General features: G+C 61.9%; 1 protein-coding gene across 3 annotated transcripts; it reads right to left on the reverse strand.

Annotated features, from left to right (window-relative positions):
* Positions 1-1,516: 1,516 nt before the first annotated feature.
* On the reverse strand, positions 1,517-24,679 carry SH2B2 (SH2B adaptor protein 2). 3 transcript variants are annotated; one of them, XM_082431238.1, is made up of 9 exons: positions 24,412-24,679; positions 13,453-14,225; positions 10,118-10,219; positions 8,358-8,449; positions 6,904-6,995; positions 6,631-6,795; positions 5,292-5,500; positions 2,563-2,734; positions 1,517-2,036 (listed from the first exon to the last, which is right to left on the reverse strand). In XM_082431238.1, exons 2-9 carry the CDS (start codon positions 14,194-14,196, stop codon positions 1,693-1,695), a joined length of 1,920 nt encoding a protein of 639 aa, XP_082287364.1. In that variant the 5' UTR covers positions 14,197-14,225; positions 24,412-24,679; the 3' UTR covers positions 1,517-1,692. The 3 variants fall into 3 exon arrangements, with proteins under 3 accessions (XP_082287364.1, XP_082287362.1, XP_082287363.1); XM_082431236.1 differs by having other exon boundaries at positions 24,416-24,554; XM_082431237.1 differs by having other exon boundaries at positions 6,631-6,792; positions 24,412-24,546.
* Positions 24,680-24,688: the final 9 nt, after the last annotated feature.

Below are 24,688 nucleotides of genomic sequence, written 5' to 3' on the forward strand. Positions count from 1 at the left end.
TACTCCTGGGCCCAGATTCCTGCCTTGAGCTCTCAGCAGGTAAAGTGGCCTCCAAGGTGGCCGACTGTGTCAGGAGGGAGAGGCAGGAGGGCTGAAGAATGGCAGACCCCGTGTTCAAGTCTCAACTCCACCCCTGAGGTCACTGAACCCTTCCACTGAGGGAGCAAGGATGAAGCCTCAGGCTTGGGGGTGATGTCTGGGGCTCAGCCGTCTTGCCACTGGGGAGACTCCTGCTGCCGGAGAGGCAGAAGGCAGCCAAAGAGAGCTCTCACCAGCCCCCTGTCCTCTACCCAGCCTGAGCCTCACCCCCACACCCCCCGAGGGGGATGGGGGCTTGCACTTGGCCTGGCATAGACCCCAAACCACCAGGGCGCACGGGCAAGAGCACGGAGCAGCTCCAGCCGCAAGGATGGAGATGCCAGAAGCTGAGGTACAGGGTGTTCTGAGCACCAGCCTTGTACTCCCTCACCGTGGTGGCAGTAGGAGTGCTGCTCGGTCACTTCCTGGTCATTTGGTGAGTCGGGACTGGGTAACTCAAGCAGAAAAGCTCTGGGAGCCCCCCAGGGGCGCTGGTGCCCCTCATACGGGGAAGGGCTTGCAGGTGCTGCAGTAGCAGTCCCAGGAGGATTAACTGTCTGGGGCTCTGAAATGCACATCATGGATGCAAGCCCTGCAAGGGCGCTCCTGGGCAGAGGGACCACGGGTCCATGGCCCCAGGCGGGGAGGCAGAGTTTGGACTTGGGGAGGGGGAGGGCGCTTTGGTGCAGCAGGAGCAAGGTCCTTCTCAGACGGACCACTGCCTGAGGGCTGGGGTGCTGGGACCTCGAGCAGGCTGTGTCTCCAGGTGGGAGCCACAGCTGGACCTCCACCTGCAGGGAGGCAAGGGGTTGGGGTGGGGGGTGGGAGGTGGGAGGACCCTCTAGGCCACTTGCAAGTTTGAATCTAGGTCAAAGGCGAGAAGCCTAGCCTCTTCCACTGCCCAATCCCCCAGTGCGCTCATGTGGAAAAATCCTGTCCACACTGCCAGGACCTCAATGACGAACCCAAGGACACAGTTACTCTCTCCTCGCCAGGGTCCAGCTCCTCACGCTGGCATTCAAGGCCCCCATACCTGGCCTCGCTCCCATCCTTCACTGTGTCCCAGGCTGAGCCCTCCTTTCTCATCTTTCCTCTACCCTCCCCCACCCCTCATTCTTGCCCCCGAAGCCTCTGCTCAGTTATCCCTCCCCCCCTACCTCTCTCACAGCTCCGCCAAAGCCCCCTCCCCAATCCCTGTGGGCCTCTTGGGCCCAGCGCTTTATCTCTGCACCTCATTCAGGGACTGCCGGTTGTCTCCTGGTTTCACTCGCCCAGGGGGGAGCCGGGTCCCCTAAGACCTGGGTGGGGGCCGGGCAGGTGCCAGGCCACGGTGGGCTCAACAGGGGGCCCGTGTGTGGCTCTCCCTCCTCCCCGGCAGGCCCAGGAGGAGCCGTGCCTGAGGCCAAGGCAGGAGAAAGGACGACAGGAGAGCCAGGTGCAGTCCCTAAAACAGGCTCTTTAATAACATTATGTCTTCACTGAAGAGCTTCGCTTTTCCCACCCAGCGCCGGGCGGGGGCCGGCAGGGTCCGCGGGACGGACGGCCACGTGGGCCATCGCCCCGCGGCCGGGCGGGTCCGGGTGGCCCCAGGGCCTTGGCGCCGCCCGCGGCCGCCTAGTAGAAGGAGTACTGGTTCTCGACGGCGCGCGTGCGGCCCCGGGCGCCTTCTCCCGGCCCGGCCTCTGGGGGCTCGTCGGCGCCCCCGCCCGCCGCCTCCAGCAGGCGCTCGGCGCTGTTGCTGCGGCTGCGCGCGCTCAGCGGGCCCTCGGCGGGGCGCGAGGCGCCGGGCACAGACGCTGCCGAGGACGACGAGGCGGATGAGGACGAGGCGCCGCCGGCCTCCGAGGGCGAGGCGGGCGGGCAGGCGGCCGCGGCGAGGCTGGAGAAGTAGTGCTGGCCGGCCGGCTCGCTCCAGCAGGCGGGGGGCGCGGGCGCGGCGCTGGGCGAGGGCCCCGGGTCTGCAACGGGAGACCGCGGGCCGTCAGCGCCAAGCCTGGGCCCTGGGCGCCCCCCGCCCCCCAGTCCCGGCGTGCAGACACGGGCCAGAGCCCCGGAGGAACGCGGTGGCCTGGCATCACACAGGGAGCCGGGAACCCGAATTCAGCGCGCCGGGTTCCAGCCCACCTCCCCGATAACTAAAGTCATGGGTATAGGCGGCAGCGCACACACACAAACAACGCTCCACCCGCGTGTGCCGGGCACCCTCACTCACCCCTCCAAGGCTTCCTTCCTTCAACAGCTCAGCGCTGAGCCCCACCTGTGCAGGGATCTAAGGGACTCCACCCCCTTCCGCCCGCCAGGAATTACTCAGGACACGGATCCCTCGGGGCTGCGGCTCTCCGCCAATCCTGATGGCCGGGTTGCTTACAACTTGCCCGAGACCGGGGCTCATCCCACCGGGTCTAGCAGGGTGGCAGCCTGAGGGTGACGCCCTCCCCCACTGCCCACCTGTCTGTTTGCACGGGCCAGGTAGGGGCGTCTTACCAGGTGGGGGGCCCTGGGCCCGCACATAGCTGCGAAGGGTGATGTCTGCAGAGCCCCCCGACTCCAGCGGGATGGGGTGGGTGTGGAAGTGGCGGAGCATGTCGAGCACAGACTGGAACCACAGGTGCTGCACGTGGCACTGCCCGTGGCCGTTCAAGGACAGGCGCAGGTGCTGTGGGCATAGATGGGCGTGGTCAGTGTGGGGTGGGGGGGTCCTGGACTGGCCCCATGCTTGGCAAGTGCCTTGGAAGGTCACGGGGAGGACCAGGTCTCATAGAGGCCACAGGGGTGGTGTCAGAGTGGGCGCCCCTCACACGTGAGCCCATCTTAGGGGGGGTCATGCCTGTGGCGGGGATGGGGAGTGAGGGCCACAGAGCCAGGCTGGGACTGGAGGCGCATGCATCTGCCCCTAGGCTGGGAGCACCTACATCAGGCCCTTCACACACCCGCTCCATCCCTAGTCTCCAAAAGCCCTAGAAGGCAGAGATTACAGCCTCCACATGAGAGATGGGGAAACCCAGGCACAGGGAGGGAGAGACTCGCCCACAGCCGCAGAGCATAGAGCTAGGAAGACAACTCGTGTTTGGGTGACCCTCCCACCCCAGCAGCTAGGGGTCTGCCCACTGTCCCCGAACAGGCAAAGCCCAGCAGGCTGGAAACAACCCCCAGGGTGGCTGGGGAGGAATGGCTGCAGATGCTACTCAACTGTGCTGCAGCGGTGGGGGGGGGGGGCGCGGAGCACGGAGGAGCAGTGCCCACCTGGGCCAGGCGCCTCGGGGAGAGGAGGGGCCACAGGCCTGTGGTCTCTAGTGGTGAGCCACAGGTCTCTGGCTTCAGCCCTTTTTTGCCCCATGTGTATCTCACAAGGGGAAGAGTGGCCGTCTCTGGGGTGTGTGTGGCAAGAGGGGTGATGACAGGAGGGTGCATGGGACGGGGGAGCTGGCCTCCTAGTACAGGAGAGAGAAGCCCTGGGGAGGAGGGGAGCGTTCCCATGAGTGAGTGCTGCCGCTCGGCAGGGCCAGAAGTTGCCAGAACAGTGTGGGCCAACCCGGGAAGCACTCATGGCAGCCCAGGGCAGGGGCTCAGCCCAAGAGGAACAGCATAGCGGGGTCACACCACAGCCTCAAGTCGGGGTGGGGCCTCTGGGGACAGAGACCCAGGGCAGAGCTGGGCCCCAGGGAGCGTGTGCCTCTCAGTCTTTGGAAAAACACTGCAGACATTTATTATCTGAAGGTGAAAAGTGAGGCCTCGGAAGGCAGAGGTCTTCCTTCCCGGGAGGTGTATGAGTAGGAAGCTGCTCTATCCCACCACTAACTTCTCCAGCTCTGCACAGGACTCTGGACAGACATGGTGCTCTGAGAGGCACCAGCTGTGGTGAGCACAAAGTTCAGGGCTGGGTTTTGCCCTGGAAAGAGCAGAGCCTCCCGCTCTGTCTCCCCTACCAAACATCCTGACACCACTCCCTGACCCCACCCGCCTGCCCCATGCCCCACGGTGGGCTGGGCACCATCCGAGCCTCTGGCTTGGGCATGCATCAGATCCGGGCCCTCCCAGGAGGCTGCCTCGGGGCCGTGCTGGCTAAGAAGTAAACTCCGGGTCAGGCTGCCAGGGACGGTGTTAAGCGCCTGGTTGTCAGAGGAACTGGTGAGGGAAGCTGCTTTCCAAGGAGGCGTCCTCAGGGAAGCGCTGCCCATGGGGCCAGGGGAGGGCCTGAGCCGGGCCAGCCGGGGGCTGGGACACTGGCTACCCATGCAGGCCTGGAGCAGGAGTCCTAGGGTGCCCCCTCCTCCAGCAAGGACTGACGGGAACTGTGTCCTGGGAGGAGCCAGGGCTGGGTCTGTTTCCTTAGCGGAAACTCGGGATGGGGGGGGAGGGGAGTTTGAGGTTCCTGCCCACTCTGTCACACTGAAACCCCCACGGTCACTGGACTTTCTGTCATGTTTTCCTTTGTGCCTTAGGTCTTTATTAGCACGCAGTGCCCTTCCTTGAGAGCCCGCCTTCCGGGTTCACAGTCATGCCTTTGCCCTGCCCTGTCTGGACCACCCTTCCACTTGTCTTCACCTCAAGGATTCTCTGTCCATTGCACGTCTCAGGTCAAGGTCCTCTCCTACTCTGGCTGGTGGGGTCAGGAGCCTCCTCTGGCCCCCCCTTCTCTGCAGCCCTTCTGCCCGGCCCAGCTCCTCCTCTTCTGCCTGGCTCTCGAGGGCCCACTGTGTGTGGTTCCCTTCCACAGCCCCTGGCCTGGCATGAGCACAGGCCTGGCCCGGAGCTGGGGACCAGGAGGGGCTGGTGAAATGTGCTGAGCAGGGGAGAAGAGGGGCTGTTGGGTGGGTGGAGTATTGGTTGACCCCAGACCTGTACTGAGGTGGCTCTCGGTGGAGACCCTCAGAAGCCCCAGTGCTATGCGATCCCCAATGCACAGGGTCAAAGTGAAACCCTCAGAAGGGCCCAGCCTCCTGGGGGCTCGGCCACCAGCAGGTGATTTCCCCATCGGATAATGGCGAAGCCATGTCTGGGGCAGACTGTAGCCCCACAGAGAGGTGCAGGAGGGATGTGAGTGATTTGGAGCATGGCCAGGGGAAGGCCTGGCCTGTGGGAAGCCACGCCACCCCTACACCCATGGAGCCTGTTCCTGGGCGCCGGTGCAGCCTCAGGACCAGGGCCACCTCAGCCCCCCTCCCCCTGGGCTGGACACTGCCCCCCTGTGCCCCCCGCCTTCCCTGACTTACCTTGGCCTTGCCCTGGAAGTTGAAGGTCAGCACGTACTCCCCAGGCCGAGTCTCACTCTGGCGGATCACGAAGAGGCCGTGGCTCCGGGGCCCGCCTGCCAGAACCAGCTGAGCTGCCTTGACCCGTGACAGTGTCCCGTGGAACCAGGGGTAGTCAGAGAGCTCCAGCTCGGGCTCAGCCTCGGGCTCCAGCTCTGCTCCGTCCTCCACTGCAGAGGGATGACAGTGTGAGAGGCGTGGGGGAGAGAGCGGGCACGTAAACGAGAAAAGGGATGCATCATCTTGTTGGGTTTTTGCATGTAAGATGCTGCTGAATAATTTAGAATGAGGCAGGGAGCTGACCCACCCACTAAACATATGAGGTAAACTGAGGCACAGAGAGGAGAAAATGATAGAATAAGAGAATGTAGATTTAAACTACAGACTGGTTTAGCAAATAGCTTAATGATAAGCATGTATCAAATGATGGAATGGGTGCCATTTGTCTCAAGGATAGACCATTAACAGCAATTGGCGGGACTTCCCTGGTGGCACAGTGGTTAAGAATCCGCCTGCCAATGCAGGAGACACAGGTTCAAGCCCTGGTCCGGGAAGATCCCACATGCCGCAGAGCAACTAAGCCCGTGCGCCACAACTACTGAGCCTGCGCTCTAGAGCCCGTGAGCCACAACTACTGAGCCCACGTGCCACAACTACTGAAGCCCACGCGCCTAGAGCCTGTGCTCTGCAACAAGAGAAGCCACCGCAATGAAGAGTAGCCCCCGCTTGCTGCAACTAAAGAAAGCCCGCACGCAGCAACAAAGACCCAACACAGCCAAAAATAAATAAATTAATTAATTAAAAAAAATAGCAATTGGCAAATGGTTTCTGTTCTCACATAACATACATTAAATGTTTTTGCACCTCCTGAACCAGTAACAAAACTCCTCAATACCCCAGCTGTATCTGCTTGTATGTATAACATCAGAATATGCTTATTTCACAATCATCGTGCAGTTTTCTCTGGTTTGGTGGGATCACTCAGTTTCCTGGGGTCACTCTCTAAGTCGGCAACAAACCTGGGAACAAATCAAGTGTCTTTGTCCCCAAGCCCTCGTTACAACCCTTTGCACCCCTTTCTGTGAGCGTTTTCTACTGAAACCAGGGCCCGTGGGAGGGGTCACATTCCTGGACTAGCCTGCAAAAGCCAGAACAACCGAGTAGCTGTGCAAAGGACCCGGTGGGATGAAATGTCACAGCTTCTGAGGCTCAGGAAGGGCTTGGGAGAGGCCTGGGAGTGCCTGTGGCCTGGGGCGGGGGCACAGGGAGGGGCAGCAGGAAGAGTGCAGCCCCACTGCACCTGTGTTATTGCTGTCACTGCCGCTGCCACCTGGGGACTCCAGGGTCTCCAGGAAGGTCTCCAGCGGGACATGGACCAGGGACTCCCCGACGGCATCTCGAGCTCGGCTGTGTGGGGCCGTCACCACGGCGGCCGTTGTCTCTAGGGGCCGGGGCAGGTCCGCTGCTGGAGAAATGGCAGGTGAGAAGCACGTCTGTCTGTCTGACCATCTCTGAGCGACCGCCCCCTCCGACCCTGCCCTCCACTACTCCAGCCAGCTCTGTCCCCACCTACCATCCGTCAGGAGCTCACAGCTGCAAGAGGCCACACGGCTGGCCAGACAGCTTCCCCGGGCACAGGGGAGATCGGCATCTTCCTCGCTGTCCCTGCGAAGGCAAGAAAGCGCAACCACGTCCTGCCATGGGACTCGGACCACGGGCTGCTCGTGGAGCCAGGCAGTGGCAGACAGTCCCACGGCCAGCATCAGCCCTGTCCCTCTGCCTTCATGTCCCTCTGTCACACCCTCAGCTTGCTCTGTGGCCACCATGTGAGTGACCGCGCCATATGGAGATGTCTCCTGGTGGGTGCAGCTCTCCTGGAGGTCACATGACCCCTGCCCCCTAACCCATGACAGGCTGCCCTCCTCCTAGGATCCCACGGAGGCCCTCATATAGGGGCAGGGCGTGGTGGTGGGCGGGGCTGGGGCCAGCTCCCTTCCCTGCCCTGGGCCTTTGTCTCCCCATCTGTGCCAGCTCTAAAGTACCGCAAAGTGAGGTTCACCTTCACGGGGGCTGGGGAAAGAGTCTGCGGAGCCGCTGGCTGGGAGGGTGGCAGGGGAGGGATTACAGCCACTTTGGGATGGGGGTGGCGGGGTGGCGGGGTGGGGGGAGCCTGGGAGGTGCTCAGGACTTTTAATTGTGCTTCCTTAAACGAAGCTGTTAATTAGAAGGCAGCAGCCCCTCCCCCGGGGCTTGGCTCACCCCAGTAGCCAGAGCTGCTGCCAAATGCTCAGCCGGCTGGCCTGCCTGCCCCTCCTCCTCCTGGCCTCGGGATCTCTCCCGCAGGCGCAGCCAGCCTCCCTGCTGTTCTTCCTGCACACACAGCTGACCGTAGCTGCCCTCCGCTTATTACCAGCCATGGCTCCCCACTGCCCCGACCTACCAGCTTCCGGGGCTCTCATAGAAGTCTCCTCCTCATCGGCTCTAATTCCAGTCACCCGAGGGCCCCGACATTCCCTGCGAGTCCCAGGTCCTCGCACACCTCCACAGCCTTTGCTGGGCTGTTCTCTCTGCCCTCCTCCCTGCCGCCCCCAGCCCCCTCTGCCAGGCTCAGGCCTGCCCTTTCTTTAAGCCGCAGAGAAAGGGGGCACCTCTACCAGTACAGCTTCTCGGGGCCCCAGGACTGGACTAGGGGCCTCCCGGTTGGTCCCCCACCCCTGGCACTTTGGGCTCAGCCCATCACTACCCCTCTCCTAGTGGTTTCAGCCTCCCCTGGAGTGAGAACAAGACTTGATTCAACTTCCCTCCAGGTCCCCAGACCCTGAACCTACAGAGCCTGCTGGGAGTGAGGGTGTGGGTGATCCTGGCCAGCACCCACCTGGATTGGACTGCAATGAGAAAATCCCATGTGTCAAGCTCAGCTCCTGCCCTCACCAGGAAGCTGCTCCCCGTGAAGGCTGGACCAAGGGCACAGCCGAGCTCGGCCCCCCCCACCCCGTCCTCCCATCCTCGGAGCACTTGGGCACTCACCCAGGGTCCACACAGCCCTGGATGTCAGCTACCCACGAGTGCTTCTGCAGGGAGTCGATGGTCTCCAGGATGTACTCTGCTCCGTTCTCCACCTGGGGAGGGGGTGGCGAGAGTCCAGATCACAGCACCCTCAGCAGGAGGCTCCAGAGCCCAGGACAAATGGCTCATCCCACCCCTCCCCCTTGGGGGCTCACTGGTGAGGGCAGCAGGGAAGACAATGGGGTCCCGGGGTGGAGCCCACACTCTCAGCAGCCCCTTCCGCCTGGGCCCACCCCTGGGGATCATGGAGATGATGTCCAGCCCTGCTGAGCTCAGGTCCTCAGGCCCTGGAGATGCAGCCCTGAGGGAGGCCATGCTGGCTGGGTAAGGGATGGGGAGGTGGGGTGGAAGGGCATCACAACCCTCAAGTCTGTGAGGGGCCGGCTGGCCCAGCACTGAGTTGAGGGCCCACACGCCTTTGCACCTGGAACTCCGCCTCTGTGGCCACACCCCTGGGATAAGAAGCCTCCAGAAGGGAAACAAGGAGGAGAAAGCCGGGCCCAGAGTGTGACCCTGCACACACATTGTCTGATGAACCCTGCCCAACAGCCCCGTGAGGGAGGTGATGCTTTCCCCATTGTACAGATGGGAAGACTGAGGTTCAGAGAGGTCAGGTAACTCGCTCAAAGTCACACTAGCGCTCGGTGGAGGTGTTGGGACCCGAACCCAGGTCTCTAAGGCCAAGGCCTGGGCTCTGAGCTTCTTGTTGCGTGTCTCAGTAAAGAGCAGTTGGACTCCCAGCATCTCAGAGCTGAGACGGTCCTTGGAACTGCCTTCATCCCGTCTCTGAATGGATGGGGAAACTGAGGCCCAGAGTGGGCCGGCAGGTGAGCCCCTTGGCCTCAGGGCTCCTGAGCGTAATCAGAGACACAGAGGCCACCCAGCTGTCAGGGGCGAGGCTCTGACCTGTCTCATCCAGCAGAGTGCCAGGCAGGGAGGGGCCGTGTCCTCAGTCCCTCGCCTGGGGTGACTCAGGGTACGGGGTTGGCAAATGTTTGCTAAATGAATAAGAGAGTTCATGACTAAACAAACAGGGACAGTAAAAACATAAACCCAACCGGGAGCCTGGAGAGGAGGTGGGGGGGGCCTCCATGCAGCTTCGGGTGGGTGGAACCAGGCTTCCTTGGGGACTTGGCTTCACAAACATCCTCTAATCCTCCAAGGAGGCACGGGGCCACAGCCCTGGCAGCCTGCAGCCATGTCCTCAGCAACCCAAGCAGGCCACCCCGGTGATGTGGAGCCTGGGAAAAAGAGGAGCCGCCCCCAGACTCACTGGGGTGCCTCCCTGCCCACCCTCAGGGCCTTTGTGCCCTCTGTGGGACCAGGCAGGTTCCCACACTCCAGTGCTGGTGACAGGAGCATTTGCATAACTGCTGCAGGCTGGCTACCAGTTCCTGCCTGTGGGGTGGGTGCGTGCTGACTCCATTGGGGGAAGGGAGGGGAGGAAGCGAAACTCAGGACCTTCACCCAGGCGCAGGAGGAAATGCGAACGGGGCCGCACACGGTGAACTTGGACGACACCTGGGGCATTTGGCTTTGGAGCCCAGACCAGGATTCACATCCTAGCTCTGTGCTTGACATCTGCGTAGGATCCTGGGACCCCCCCCAACCAGGGCTCCCTCCCCCTGCCCTGCTGCTGGTCCTTTACCCTCACCTCCCCCGACACTGCCCTCGAGCTCTGCCACCCATGAGGGATCTGTGGGGCCCGGGGTGGGGCTCACCTTGAGCACGAACGTGTTGTCTTTCTCCGGCATCTCCAGGGGCATGGTGGTGCGGACCTCAATGATGGCTGACAGAGGGATGCTGACTTTGGGCCTGGAGGCCTGGGAGGCCAGAGGAAAGGGCAGTGAGACATTGCCCCCAGGGCCTCCTGAAGCCCTCTCCCCCCTCCCCCCTCCCAGAGGTCAGAGCAGCCCTCAGCTTAGGATGTCAGGCAGCCCTGGCACAGAGGTGTCCCAATCCCCATTTCACAGATGAGTAAGTTGAGGGAGTTCCTCGGAAACAGAGGGACCTCCTCGTATAGTCATACAGCAAGTCAGGGACAGAGCTGGGACTGACATGAGTCTCCCACGTCTGAGCCCTGAGGGGGTGAACTCTGCCCCAGCTGCCCTTCCACCCAGCGCACCTACCGGATCTGTGGTTTTCACATTTTTCACCTTGACCCATAGTAAGAAATACATTTGACATTGTGACCCAGTACACACACACAGGTAAAAATACCTCTGAAACACATGTTTCAGCAGACAATATTTACCCTGACTGTGTGATGGAGTGTGATATTTTCTATTCTATTCTAGTTCATTTAAAAAAAATGCTCATCTCCCCCTTCAGACTAGATTTTCCACAGCACAGGTCTGGAGCCTCAACTCAGAACAGGACTCCTGGAGCCAGGCAGGCCGTGTCTTTAGGTGGAGGAAAAGGGACCAGTGTGGGATTTAACCAAGGTGAGCTGGCAGGACTCCTGGGGACAGCCACTCTGTGCCTGGACCCCCCACCCTGCCCCCAAAGCTCCTGGCCCTGGCCTGAAGGCCCCCCGAGGCTGCCTTGAGACTGAGATTCCTGGCAGGGCTTGGGCTTTGGACAGGGGCTTTCTTAGGAGGAAAGGGAAGGGCCACACATTGGGTGGGCAGGCGGATGGGAATTCCTGGCAGCACTGGCTGCCATCCAGCAGAGCAGGGCTGTGCTTGGGGCGGTGACCGCGAGGCTTGGCTGACCATGGCAGGCCATCAAGCCAGCCAGCGGGGCAGGGGCCGCGGTCCTGGAGTGGGTGGAGCTGACAGGTCTGCAGTGAAGGCTGGTCTGGGAACTATCGCTGGGCTCCCGCTGGCCAGAGGCGGTGATTGCTCTGCCTGGCACTTGAGGCCCGTCTGTCCTGGCCTAGCTGCCTTTCACCCGGCTCCAGCTCACTGTTACCACTTCCCTGGACGGAGCCATCAGGCTGTTTCACGACCCCAGACCTTGGCTCACTCAGCTTGAGTCTCCAGAAATGCCTGTCCCGGGGCCCTGCCACCTGGTGAACACTTATGAAGCTTCTCCTCCTTGTGGCCCCCAGAGCATCCTGTGCTCACCCCATTGAGGTTTATTTTACCATCCAGTCTAGCAAATATCACTTGCCTGGTGGTTCCCTAATGGCAGGGGGCCAGCATCATTGCTCCCTGGGTCCCAGGGCTGGCTGGCCTAGGGCTATAAGGGGACCTGGGGTCCAGGAGACTTTTCCTGCAGGGTGAGGGAGGGGGCAGGATGCTGGAAGCCTGACACACGGGGCTGTATGAAAGAGCAGTCTGAGGGTCCCAGAAACAGCCCCTAAGCCTGCAGACCCCAAGCCCCGGTCTGCTACAAGGGTGCAGCTAGGCCTCCAGGGGCAAGAGGAGGAAGAAATCTGGACTGTGGGTGGGTGAACAGGACTCAAAGGCAGGGGGAGTGTCAGCAGGGGCTCCCCGTGGGGCTCATACACCCTGGAGCCAAACATATTTGGGAAACTGGACCTGAGCCCTCACCAGGCATGCTTCCCACCTGGCTCACTCCTGAATTCACAAACATTTGCATGAAGAAAGGAGGGTCTGAGGCCAGATCTGGGATAGAAACCCACCTGCCTTTCTCAGAGGTTGGGAAAGTGACCCCTCAGGAAGCCTGCCCTCTGCCAGCGGCGAATGGTGGGCTGCAGGGGGTGGACTAAGGCAGAGGGCACCGGCTGCTGTGTCCCCTCCCTCGAGAGCAGCAGACATGCTATTTACAGCGGGGCAGCTGTGGTTGCCACTCAGGGCCCAGAGGCGTTGAAGCCCTGCCCTGTGGGTGACCCTGGGCAAGCCCCACCCCACTTCCCACCCTTCACTGGGCCTCGGTCTCCCCGTCTGACAAACGGTGGAGTTGGGCTTAGTGGTCTATGATTCTCTCAGGGACCTAAAGGTGGGGGCCTGGGCAGGTAAAAAGTCCTTGGTGAGTCTGGGCGTCCTGGGACTTGGGGAGAAAGCTCTTCAGAGAGTCAGTGTGTCCCTGGGAAATCACCTCTCATGCGGCTCATGGGCACCCAGCCTTGGGGAGCCCACGCCCTGCACCTCCAGGGGAGAAAGGCAAGGAGGAGCATGCAGAGTCCCGAGAGACGGGGAGATGGAGAAAGAGGCGAGGCGCAGGGTGGCTAAAGGCAGCGGGCATAGAATGGGCCCAGAGGTGGGTGAGGGCCCTGGGTCGTTCTTGGGGCTGCCGCACCAGCACAACCTCCCACCTTTCCAAGCCTCCCAGTGCACAAGGAGCTCCCACCTCCACGCTCCTTTCATTCCCGGGACCACCAGGGTGATGGGTATAATTAGCTCAGCTCTGCCTCCCGCGAGCTGTGTGACTGGGCAGGCCACACCCCCCCCTTCGTTCGTCTTCTCTTCTGTGACCTGGGGACCACGCTGCCCACCTTGCCGGGGCAACTGGGAGGATGAGGGCTCTCAGAAAGCGGGCACTATTGTCGGAGTTATTCCCTCTTTCCAAACAAGGCAGATTTGCTCCCCTGGAGGAGACCCAAAGCTGCCCTCAGGGCTCTGATGTTGAGCCCCCAAGAGAGGGGAGGGCACAGTGCACTCAGGTGAGCGGCCATGCTGGTGACAGCTAGGAGAAGCTTAGCTTTTGAAATCTGGGCCGGAAAGGGGCCACCTGGGCAGGGGCTGGGCTGGAGCGTGGCAGCCAAGCTAGGGACAAGCAGATTTCCCCTGAGCCAGATGCAGACCTCCGGCAGGCCCTCTGTGAGTGTGCCAATGTCATTGCCTGCTTTCCTCTCTGGGGAGGCTCCAGCCACCCAGGGGCCCCAGGTGAGGAAGAGGAGTCCAGGCACCCAGGCTCTCCAATACCTCCAGGAACAGTACCCAGAACCCCTTCTGTAGCCAGAGGGCCCTTCTGACACCTCACAGGCAGAAAAAGAGGGCCTGAGGGGTGACTTGTCCCAGAGGCAGAGGGGGGCCCCTGGCATCCCAGGTTCCTGACCCTGAATACTCCATCCCGCTGATCAGATCAGGCAGTGCGGTCCCCGAAGCCAGCCCCTCCACGGTCCCCCCAGGTGTTGGTGGGCACTCACCTTGGGCGGCACGAAGAACTCTAGGCGGAAGCGCTCGCCTGCCACGGCCCTGCGGAGGAGCAGGCGACACTTTTGCCACTGGGCGGCGCCCCCGGGGCCCGCGGCCGCGTCGTCGGCCACCATGAAGCGCAGCGCGCCCTCGCGCTGGATGTCCACCAGCTCCACCTTGGCCGCCAGCGTCCGCGACAGCCGCAGGCGCCGCGTCCACTTGTCGCGCGGCTCGGCTGGGGGCTCGGCGGCCCGCGGGGCGGCGTCCGGCTCGGGCGAGGAGCGCCGGTGCCACATGTCGCGCACGCCGTCCACCACGCACAGGCTCATATTGCGCAGCGAGAAGCCCTTGCGGACGCGGGCCTTGGCCGCCGCGTGCGCCGACACGTCCTCGGAGCTCCGCGAGTGGCCGTAGGGCGCGGCTTTGAGCGCCGGGGGCCCCGAGGGCTCGGGCTCCATGGCGTCTGGGGGCTCGGCCGCTCCCCGGGGCGCCGGCCCGGCCACCAGCACGCGGCGCACCTCCTCGCTGAACACGTCCAGGAAGTTGGCAGCGAAGTGGCGGGAGAAGGAGGCCCCGGCGTCGGGCGTGTCGTAGGCCGGGTTGTCCCGCAGGAAACGGCAGAACTTGTGGGCGAAATCCACGGCGGCCGCCTGCGCGTGCAGTTCGCAGAATTGCCGCCAGTCCGGGACCGGAACCGGGACCGGGACCGGGGCGGCGGCGGCGGCGGCGGCGGGGCCGGGGGCGGCACCATTCATGGCTCCCGTCCCATGGCAGCCCCCGGAGGCTGCAGGCGAGAGGAGCGAGTGAGTGAATTCCTGACCCATGTCCAGAGCGCCCACCTGCCCCACTCCCCCAGGGCTGTGTGCAGCATTTCAGAGCAGCTTCAATGTCTGAGGCGGACAACCAGGCAGGAGGGACACGTGTCTGCAAGAGGGGCACTCTCCTTCAAACAGCTGTCTCAGGGAACCCCAAGGTCATTCCTGGGCTTGGCGAGGGAGACTGGGATGACAAACGCCTTCAAGTGGGGTCCCCAATGAGCCTCCCAAGTGACCTCGCTTCCCTGAGTACCCTCTTCTGAGGGTCCCCAAAGTTTGGTGGACAGAAAGAAGTCATGCGCAATCCTCTTGGCTCTACCTTTGAAATGTACCAAGAACCCCACCCCTCCGCTGCTCCCCGCCATCCGTATTGCTGTCCTGGCACCCACGCAACCCTTTCTCCTGCCTGCAGTATTTTAGCAGCCTCTTCATTGGTCCCCCGGAACCTGACCTCACCCCCTATAGCCTGTTCTCCACCCAGGAACCCAGTCATTTCTAAAACATAAGACAGATCAGGCCCTCCGCTGCTCAGAATCCTGCAATGGTTTCCCACCCCACTCAGTGTAGAAGCCAAAGTCCTACCCATGGCCCCTGAGGCCTCACGTGATCTGCCTCCATTTGACGCTCTGAACTTATCTCCCGCCACTCTTCTTGCCCACTCTGCTCTGGTCACACCTGAGTCCCACCCCAGGGCCTTTGCACTTGCGATTTTCTCTTGTACTTGCCTGGAATGTCCTTTCCCCCCCACCCCCTTACGTTTTTCAGGTTTCTGTTCAAATACCATCTTGTCCGATAGCTCTCCTTGCCCACCGCTCTATGTAGAGTAAGAAATTCTCCACCCAGCACTGGTGTCTCCGTGCCCTTTGCCTGCTTACTTTTCTCCAAGTGCTTATCCCCATCTGACATTCTGTTTATGCACTTGCTTGGTCTTGTTCCACCCCTCCTGGACCGCCCCCCACCCCCAGCACCACACCCTCCCCGGAGAATGCCAGCTCCACAAGGCAGCGGTTTTGACAGTCTCATATGTGGCTGTGTCCCCACTGCTGGGCACATGGCAGGCACTCAGTAAACACTGAATGAATGAATGAACAAATGAATGTGTTCAGCACACCAGGCATGTCACAGCTGTCACTGCCCAAATCGTCACATGGGGCCTGAGAACACACAGCTTGTTAGTGACAGACCAGGGATTCTCACGCTGACTCTGAGACTTTGGGGGTCACCTCCCAGTGTGGATCTAGTATGACCAGTTTTTCATACTGGCATTGAAGGCGCTGCCTCTTCAGACTTCTTTCCCTCACCGTGGACTGACTGCCTGCTCTACTTGTGTTCCCACCTCCTGGAATCCTGTTCCCTCCAGAGCTCCCATCCAAATCAGACCTTCCTGAAGAGGCCCTGATCGGGGAATCCCACCTTCCTCCTCCTATCCCTAGGTCCCTCCACGCTTCCTCACTCTGGATCGCCAAAATGCATGGTGTGTGTCTAGTCATCTGGGGGCCTTGCCTCCTCATCCCCCATCACTTCTGGGGGCACAGGCCCAGCCATTCTGTTTATGCATCTCCTCCCCAACAGGCCAGGGTGAAAATTACTGGTGGAGAAGAAGTGGGGTGATGTGGTCCTGCCCTGCCTTAGGGAGCCCCTGTCTGAGGGGGCCGGCCAGTGTTAGGGGAACTGAGACAGGGGGTCATGCCCTCGCCTGCCTTTCCAGGATCCCCACAATTCCCAGCGTGGCCCTTCCCTCACAGCTCCTGGGAGCACCATCTCCTCTCTCCTCTGGGATCCAAACTCTGTAATTAATCGCCGGGTAAAAATAGCTGCCCCACTTCTGTGAGATCATCTGCGGGGCCTCTGGGTCATAGGGCACCGTGGGAATTCCCTCTCACCTTGGGGCAACCTCGGCCATCGATCTGCAGTCAATAACCACAGGACAGCCCCAGGGAGGAAACAGGCCACTTGATGAGGCCACTTAGCACGGAGGACAGTTTTCCTTCCAAACCAGCAGGTCTCCTCAGAGACTCTCACCCCAGCACTGGGGAGAGGGGGAGAGAGTAGCAGGGAGTTCAGAGGGCTTCCTGGAGGAGGTGGGGCTTGCATTGGGCTTCATGCTGGCAGAGAGGATGAAGAGTGACTTCACTGCAGTCATGAGCAGTAACTTGGAGGCAGACTTTTCAGGACATGGGGGAGGGGCTGGGGGAGGACAGGGGCTGAGGCACCCATGAATATGGCTCATGCTGGGCCTTTCTCCTGCTCTGCACTTCCTCCTCATCTGGCTAACTCCTCCTTATCCTTCAAGAATGAATCCAGGGGCCACTTCCTCCAGGAAGCCTTCCCTGACTCCCCTGCCTCCCCAGCCCAGGCCACAGGTGTTTCCTCTGAGCTCCCACAGTCCCTGCCTGTGCATCCTTCTAGCGAGGCGCCCACTGCAGGGTGCCCCAGGTATCTGTTTCCATGTCTGTCTCCCACCTGGCACAGGCACTCCTTGGGGGCAGAAGGCAGGCCTGAGTCATATGCCCGGAATGGGGGTGGAGGCAGGAATGCACCTGCCACCATCACCAAGGCCTTGGCCTGACCTGTGGAGAGTGGGCGTTTCTGAGGGGGGGGCGGGGACAAGGCCCTGCAGCTGAGCTTGTGAAGCCCCGTACCTGGGCTCCAAGCCCATCCATTTACCCAGCAGGGCAGTGCTCCCCATAGGGGCCATCTCTCTCCCTCCTGAGACAGACCACCAGGAGGGTCAGACTAGGTGACAGGGCAGCCTGGGAAGGGCTAGCACTGGAGCCAGCAGCAAAGTGTGGATGCCCCACTTGCCATAGTTTTGCCCTCCATGGGGCAGGTGGGGGCAGGGAGGAAGTCGGTCCCAGTGCCACATCCTCAAGCACCAATCCCCGTCCCTCCCACTCTTCCTGCTGGCTGAGAATATTCTTGGCAAGGAGAATGGGCAGAGTGGAGGGACAGGACCCAGGGGAGAGGCTTTCACGGGGTGAGGGGGCGGGGGGAGGGTCCCATCTAGGCCTCACTGGAGGCAGGGGTGGAACTCAGAGAGGAATCTGCCAAGGGTAGGGGGCACATGTCCTAGGCAGGCACTGGCCTGGGAAGCACTGAGGTTGGGCCTGCCTTGACCTCCCCCCTCCCCTGTCCTGACCGCTTGCTGACTGGTCAGGAGCCTATGGGCCTGATGCCCAGCACAGCAGCCCTCACTGTCCCCTGGGTCCAGCTGGGGCTACACAGAAGTGGCAGGGGCTGTACAGCCAGGGGTAGAAGTCACAAGCAGCCGGGCCAGCCCGGGAGCCCCAGCCCTAGTTACAGACTGAGGCCCAGGCATGGCTCTCTGTGAAGGGGAGGCCGCAAGCCAAGAGGAAGACGGCTCAGCCCCAGCAGGGCACGGGTGTGCTGTCCTCAACTGCCCGTGGGCCAGAACTGGGGAGGAGACCGAGTGCAGGGACTCTGCTGACCTGGGCTCCAGGCCTGACCCCACTGCTCTCTGGGTGAAGGACGTTGACCTCAACTCCAGCCTCTGGGCCTCAGTTTCCTCACTTTAAAAATGAGGATGAGGGAATTCCCTGGCGGTCCAGTGGTTAGGAGTCCGCGCTTCCACTGAAGGGAGCACAAGTCCGATCCCTGGTCAGGGAACTAAGATCCCGCAAGCTGCGTGGCACGGTGAAGAAAAAAAAAAAATGAGGATGAGGGGCCGCCCCTCCCTGGAAGGACAGCACAGGAAGTGGTCTCTGCTGTGTTATAATCCATGTGTACCTGTGGGCAGGACTAGGGCTCTCCAAACCTTTGGGTGGAGCCAGGAGGTATCTCCAGGGACCAGTCAGTGTGACACCCAATCAATCATTCTGCAGGTGACCACAGACCCAGATGCGGGAAAAGCAGAGCCTCAGGGGGAGGGGAACCCAGAGGTACCAGAAGCAGGGTGGACGAACTCACCGGGCTCCTACTGTCTGGCCTGTCCAGGAAGGTTTATGGACTGACTCCAGCAGGCCCTGGGCTCTCCCTCCTCCAGGGGCTCCTTGGGAAGCCCCACCTGAGTCTCTGCCTGTGTCACTCCCCAGCCGGCTGGAACTTTCTCCCTCACTCCGCTGACGAGTCACATTCTGCCCCACCTTTAGGCTATGTACAACACTCTCCACTTCCAGGAAGCCTTCCCCCTACACTGGCCCTTCCATCCTGAGCTCCCATGGCCCCATGGTCCTTGGTCCTCCTGCTTCCATGGGCCGGGTCCCAGCTCCCCCTCCTCTGGCCCCAGGGAGCCAGAAGAAACCTGTCGAGTCAGTGCGGGACAGCAATGGACTGGCCGGTGGGAGATGGGGGCTCTGTCTCGGGCCAGGCCCTATGTCTCCCGAGGCCTCGGCTCCCCATCCATAACATGGGGGGCTGGGGCAGTGGCCTCCAGGGGCCCCTGTCATGGCCCTTGGACACTGAAGACTGGGGCCCTACAGTCCCTCCAGGGGTGGGACCAGAGGCAGGCAGGAGGTTGCCTCTCACATTCACGGGCTTCTTCTATGAGGACTCCGGTGGAGACAAAGGGAGCCCCACCCCCATTCCGCCTGGCCTGGGGATCAGGTGGTGGTCCCCCCAGCGGCCCTGGGTGGGCAAACCACCCTCCCCGATCCATCACCCTGGGGTTCTTCCAGGCTCAGCTGGGCTGTCTGGCTTCTCCTCCTGGAGCTGTTTTTTGTTCCCATCTTGCCAGGGCCAGAGGGCGATGGGATGGGGCTTCAGGGAGGCAGGGCAGGGGGTGGGATGGGGAGGGGAAGCATAGTCCAGTCCCTGCCTGTTGCCTTTCCAAGCCACGGACTCTCCTAACCCCTCCGCCAAGAACCAGACGGGAGAATCCCCCAACCCCCACCCGGTTAGACGCCTGGGAGAGGGGGCGGCTGGCCTTCCGGTGGTAAAAATAGCACTGACAATTGGAAAAGAGGAAAAAAAGCCAGCCATCAGCCCCCAGTGGCACGCAGTTCCGGACCCCATGGCCAGGTCATTCCTTAAAATATTAATGAGGCGGCCTAGCCACCCCGCTAATGGGCCGGTGACCAATCGATCCAGCGCACAGTGGGCAGCGGCCTGGAGGGGTGGGGGGGCACCGGCGCGGTCCAGGCCCACACCTGCGGGGGAGGGGGGAGTGTTCCGGGAGCCCAAGCTGGAGCTGGCCTCCCTACCACAGGAGACAGCCAGCCCCAGGGGAGGGAAGGAGGCCCTGCAGAGCACACCAGCCGCCCAGCAACCTGAAAGGCTGCCCTCTGGGTGGGGGGCAAGGCCTGGGCGGCATCGTCCTCTGTGCTGTGCTCCGGGCTGGGCCAGACAGTGCTCCCCGCCCTCTCCCCTGCCCTACCGCGAACCAGTCACCATGGGGAAACCGAGGCCTCTTCTTGGGGTCTCCCCAACACAAGGAGAGGAGACAAGGCCTCCCTTGGCTCTGCCCTGCCCTCCAGGAAGCTGGCCCCTACCACGCTCACCGATGTCCTGTCCTCCAGGCTTCTCAGGACCACCGGCCCGGCCCAGCCCAGCCGACCGCGCACTTTACCACCAAGCCTCCTCCCAGCTGCCCTCCTGGCCTCTGTGGGACCGTATCCCCCGATCGCCCGTCTGCACCCCACCCCCTGCAGCACACAGACAACCTTCGGGCCCGCGACGGAGGCAGAGTACCCAGGGCTCAGTCTGTTTCGCTGTTGGTACTTGGGCGTTGGTTCTTAAGTCTACTCCCTACCCCACCCCCCCCTCAGAAAGTGTCCCCACAGGACAGGCTCTGAACCAAGGCCTCCGGCAAGAAGGACGTGCGGCTGGAATTCCCCGACCTTCTCCACCCAGAATATCTGTGCTCGACCCATGACCCCGGCAGGAGGCAGGAGTGGGCATGATTTCTGGTCTTACTACTCTCGGACCGGCTGGGTCTTTGCTGCAGAGTGGGGAGGGTGCTCTGATTAGCGACAGGGACAGGTGTGGATTAAGAACCCTTGGGACTCTGCCCCTGTTTGTGGGGGTCGGGGTGGGGGGAGGGAGGGGCGGCGCGGGACTCAGCTGGCCCTGGCTTTTCTGAGTATCAGTTTCCATAGCTGTAAAGTGGGACCATCCTGCTCGCCCACGCAGACCTGCCTGCTTCGTGGTCCAAGGCCTGCGCTGAGGAGCATCGCTGGGAGGTGGCTGCTGAAAGCTGGCGGGGCAGCTCTGTGACCTCACGCCTTCCACGCAACTGCCAGCCTTTGCCACCATGGGAGTGGGGAAGTCCTTCTGCTGAGCCCCCCGAGCTTTCACTGATGCCCCCGAGCTTGACAAGCCCCTCTGGCTCTGGGACCTGCAGACCCCTGGTCCAAGGGGGCCCCACAGCTGCATCCGACAGCTGCTTCCGTCACCGGGGCCCCGTGGCCGGGGTGTCTCCCCTCCTCCACATCTGACATCTGACACATGGGACAGTGGAGTGGTTAAAAGCCTGAGATCTGGAGCCAGACCGGCTGGCTTTGAATCCCAGCTCCTCTGCTTCCTAGCCGTGTGACTCAGCCTCCTGGGGCCTCAGTTTCCTCATCTGTTAAAACAGAGGGTAAAAGGGCACTGACCTCAAAGGGCTGTCATGAGGATTAAATAAGTAATTTGTTTAAAAATCAAAGATCCTCTGCTTCTACTTCCTAAATGTCTTGTATTCATTCCCTCTTTTCCTCCCACTCCTCTGGGCAGAGGACTTCTCCCAAACCTCCTTGTTTCTCACGATCCCCCCCCCAACCCCTGACAAATCCAGGCTCCACAGTGTGGCCAAGGTCATCTTTCTAGGACTCACATCCAATTGGGCTATGCCCCTGTTTAAAACCCTTCTCCCCTCACATCTTCCCTGCCAGGAAGTGAGGATTCTCCCGTCATACAGTTGAGGAAATGAGGTTCTGCCGAGGGAGGTGACCGGCCCGTCATTCACTGGATTTGTACTGAACTCCCACCATGTGTCAGGAGCCATGCTGGTGGGTCCAGGGCCACAGATTGGTGAGGGGGGAGTGTGAAGCCAAGTTCAGGTCTGTCCCTTTCTGTAGCACATGCTACTCCCAGCAGGGCTTTGTCCCTGGGGAGCCCTCACTCTGAGGGCACAGTAGGGGGACCCAGGCCCTGCCTGGGGAAAGGAGATGGCCATCCTCAGAGGAGAGGGCACTCTGACAGGCTGGAGGGCAGGGGAATCCAGGGCTGGGCCCTGCAGGAAGTCGACATCAGATGAGCAGGGAGCGGGCCCCAGGACAATAAGCTATGCCGGGGCCTGGGGGCTCAGGAGGGAAGCCTATCCTCCTTCAGGAGCACCTGGTGCTGGACAGCTCCTGGACGGGCTCTGTAGGTGGAGAGCAGGCTGGGCTGGCTCTAGCTGCACTGGCCCTGCCATCCTGGCATTGCAGAGCAGACGCACCAACCCCTCTCCATCCTTGGCCTGAGCCTCGCAGTCTCTCCCTCTCTCCCAGTGTCATGGATCTCACCTAGGCCCTGATTCATAACCCTCCCAGACCTCCCTGGGCCATGGCCCAGCCCCCCAAATCTGCCGGACATCCCCTTCAACCACTTAGCCCACCAGTCTGCCTTCTGGCTTTTTCCACGATACACATACCAGCGACTCCTAACTGAGACCTCCAGCGCCTCCCCTCGGTTCTGAGTATCCCAGAACTCTGGGTACTGCGGATGCTTATAAAGCTTCCCCAGGCCTTTTCCCAAACAACTGAACTCCCAGCCTGGCTGATCTCCAGGCACCTCAAACTCACCACATCCAAGTTTTAATACATCCTCTTCCTCCAACCCCTGCTTGTCCACTGCTTGGAGTCTCAACATGTAGCCCGGCATTGCCCCACCTGCTTCTCTGCCCCAGTAGCTGGAAGGCCCCTGAGCCCAAGGGGGCCCCGGGAACGCCCCCCTTTGTCCTGTCCCGGCCTCCACTCTGTCCCCCCTGCCCCTCGTCCCTCTACAACACCACATGGCTTGTGGCCTGTCTTCTCTACCAAACCGTGAGCCCCCAGCTGGGTGTTATACCCGCCCCCAGGTGGGCCCTAGACACAGAGGGTCGGAAGTATCTGGAGAATGGAGCCCAAACCCTGCTTCACCCAGAGGAGCCAAAAGATGCTGTACTCCCACACACTGCTCTGCCCAAACAGGTGTGGGCCGTGACCTCCTCTAGATGTTGAAGAGTCACCCCTGCTCTCCCCTGGGACAGAGCACGGCCATAAAAACAGACCCACCCAGGTGAGTGGGGAAGAGAAACCTCCCCAGTTTCCAAAGCTGCCGCTGCCCCTCCAGCCCCACGTGGACAGTGAAAGAGCAGGAAGCGAGGCAGGCTCTAAGACTGGACCCGAATGGCATGGGGACAGCTGCCAGGAGGCCCAATATACCTAAACTCCCAATTTCCTACGACCCAGAATAGACGGGCAGTGCAGGAGGTAGAAACCAGATTCTTGTCAGAGAGAAGTGGTTTAGAAGCCTGGCTTGTTGGTTGAGTGACTTTGGGCAAGTCATTTCACTTCCCTGAATCTGTTTCCTTCTCTGCAAAATGGGGATAATAATAGAACCAAACCCCCAGGGTTGTTGTGAAGATTACATGAGAAACGCCACAGAGGCCCTTAGCCTGGCACGAGTCAGCTTGAAACCAAATGCTCAGCCCTGGGGGTCCAGGCTCCACCTGAGTGGGGGTCCCACCTCCCAGGGAAGCTCACCCTTGGGTGTGTGCAGGGGTTCTCCCTGGGAGACCCACAAAGTAGGGAGGAGGGGTCTAGAAATTTTAGACAGAGTTTTCACAGTAAGGGTAAGAAGAAAAGCATATGCATTAACTCTTGACTCCTCAGAACCATTCAATTATCCCGCATCAGGATCTCCTGCCCATCATCATTCACGCCCTCTAGAGGGGGAGAGGAGGCAGTCTGTGGGAAACTGTCTCTGAGAACCCCATAAACGCCCTGAACCTTGCCACTGCCCCCACGGCCAGACCTCCTCCAAAGTTCTTAGAGCTGAAGGGTTCTAGGTCACTCCCAGCGGATGGCCTCCTGGATGGAGCAGGGAGGCCAGGATGGAAGAGATTTGTTCAAAGTGGGGGGCAGGGTTGGGGGGTGGTTCAGATCACACCCCCCAACAGAGGCAGCCAAAGTCTCTTAGGGTAACCATCCCCTGGCTCCTCCGTTCTCTTAGGGGTGCCCATTCACCCCATGGTCAGCGACCTGTGTTGGAGGGGGCAACTCTTGCTGGTCACCCAGCTAGGAGGTAGGCAGCACCATCCCCATTTTACAGGGTAGATAATGGAGGCTCAAAGGGCAGACGTAGGGTTCAATCCAGGTTTGACTCCCAGCCCTGAGGCTCTCCCCTGCACCAACTGGCCTATCCTTGTCCACGGTCACTCCTGGGGCTGTCCAGTCAGCCCTGCGCGGCTCCTGAGGAGTCCCAGTCATTGCAGACTTCTCCCCATGAAGACCTCACTTCGTGGGCTGCTGGGGTCCCTGCCTCTGCCCGGTCTTGGCCCGCTGGCTTGGCGCGGTGCCGGGCCCCGCGCTGCCCGCAGGTTCATCAATGGCTGAGGCCGAAGGGACTGAATGGAGGGCATGAACCCGCCCCTTCTTAAAGGCGCCGGCCTCTCCGGCACCCTCAGCGATCCTCCCCCCTATCGAGGGCTGCAGGAGAGTTCCCGGGGTGGGCGGGTCGAGAATGGAGACCGTGAGAAAGAAGGCCTGGGCCAAATGGAGGGCGTGCCGGCCCAGCGACTGTGGTCTGGATAGGGTCCCTCCCGTGGCCGGCACCCTCCTTCCAGCTTGGCCCTCCCCCCGCCCCCGCCCCCTAGGGAAGAGACCCCAGCGCTCCACCCACCCCAGCCCCCAGCCAGAGACCCCTCCTCCAGGGGGGCCCGCTGCGCTCGCCCCACCAAGGGGTCTGGGCCCTGGGAAGGGGCCTGGGCGCAGCTGCTCCGGAGGCGGCTCGGCCCCTCCCGCCACTCCCGCCCGGCCCGGGATGGGGGTCGGAGAGCCGATCCCCGCCGGGGGCGCGTCTCCTCCGTCGCGCTCCCTCCCACCCGCGCACACAAAGACAACACGCGCGGACCGGGGCGCGTGCGGCCGCGCTCCCCGGAGCAGCAGTGCGCACACACACGCGCGCCCTCAGGGACGGAGGGAGGCCGGGGTGATGGACGGGGGGACGAGGGAACTGAGGACAAGCAGGCCATACCTACAGGCGCGCAGCTGTGGCCGGGAGGGCCGGGGCGCCGGAGGAGCGCTGCCCGGACCGCGGCCGGCCTCCCGGGGCCCGGCGGCTCATGGCCAGCGGCGGGTTCGGGGTCCCTCCGGGAGGGAGCTGGTGTTGGCGGCGGCTCCTCCCTCCGTCGTCCACAACCTCGAAGGCTCGTGCGCTCCTCAGTGGCCCAGCGCGGCCCCGGCTCTGCTCTCTCGGCGGCCGAGCCCCGCGCGCTCCGAGCCCAGCCCCGCGCAGCGCGCGCCCCGCCCGC

Source organism: Balaenoptera physalus (genome assembly GCF_965194825.1).
Source record: "Balaenoptera physalus genome assembly, chromosome: 16".
NCBI lineage: Eukaryota > Metazoa > Chordata > Mammalia > Artiodactyla > Balaenopteridae > Balaenoptera > Balaenoptera physalus.

Coding starts and splice junctions, on each gene's coding strand:
- SH2B2 (XM_082431238.1), bottom strand. CDS start 14,196: ATGAATGGTGCCGCCCCCGGCCCCGCCGCCGCCGCCGCCGCCGCCCCG. Junction 10,220..13,452: donor AGTTCTTCGTGCCGCCCAAG/GTGAGTGCCCAC, acceptor CTGGCCTCCCAG/GCCTCCAGGCCCAAAGTCAG. Junction 2,735..5,291: donor ACTTCCAGGGCAAGGCCAAG/GTAAGTCAGGGA, acceptor CTATGCCCACAG/CACCTGCGCCTGTCCTTGAA.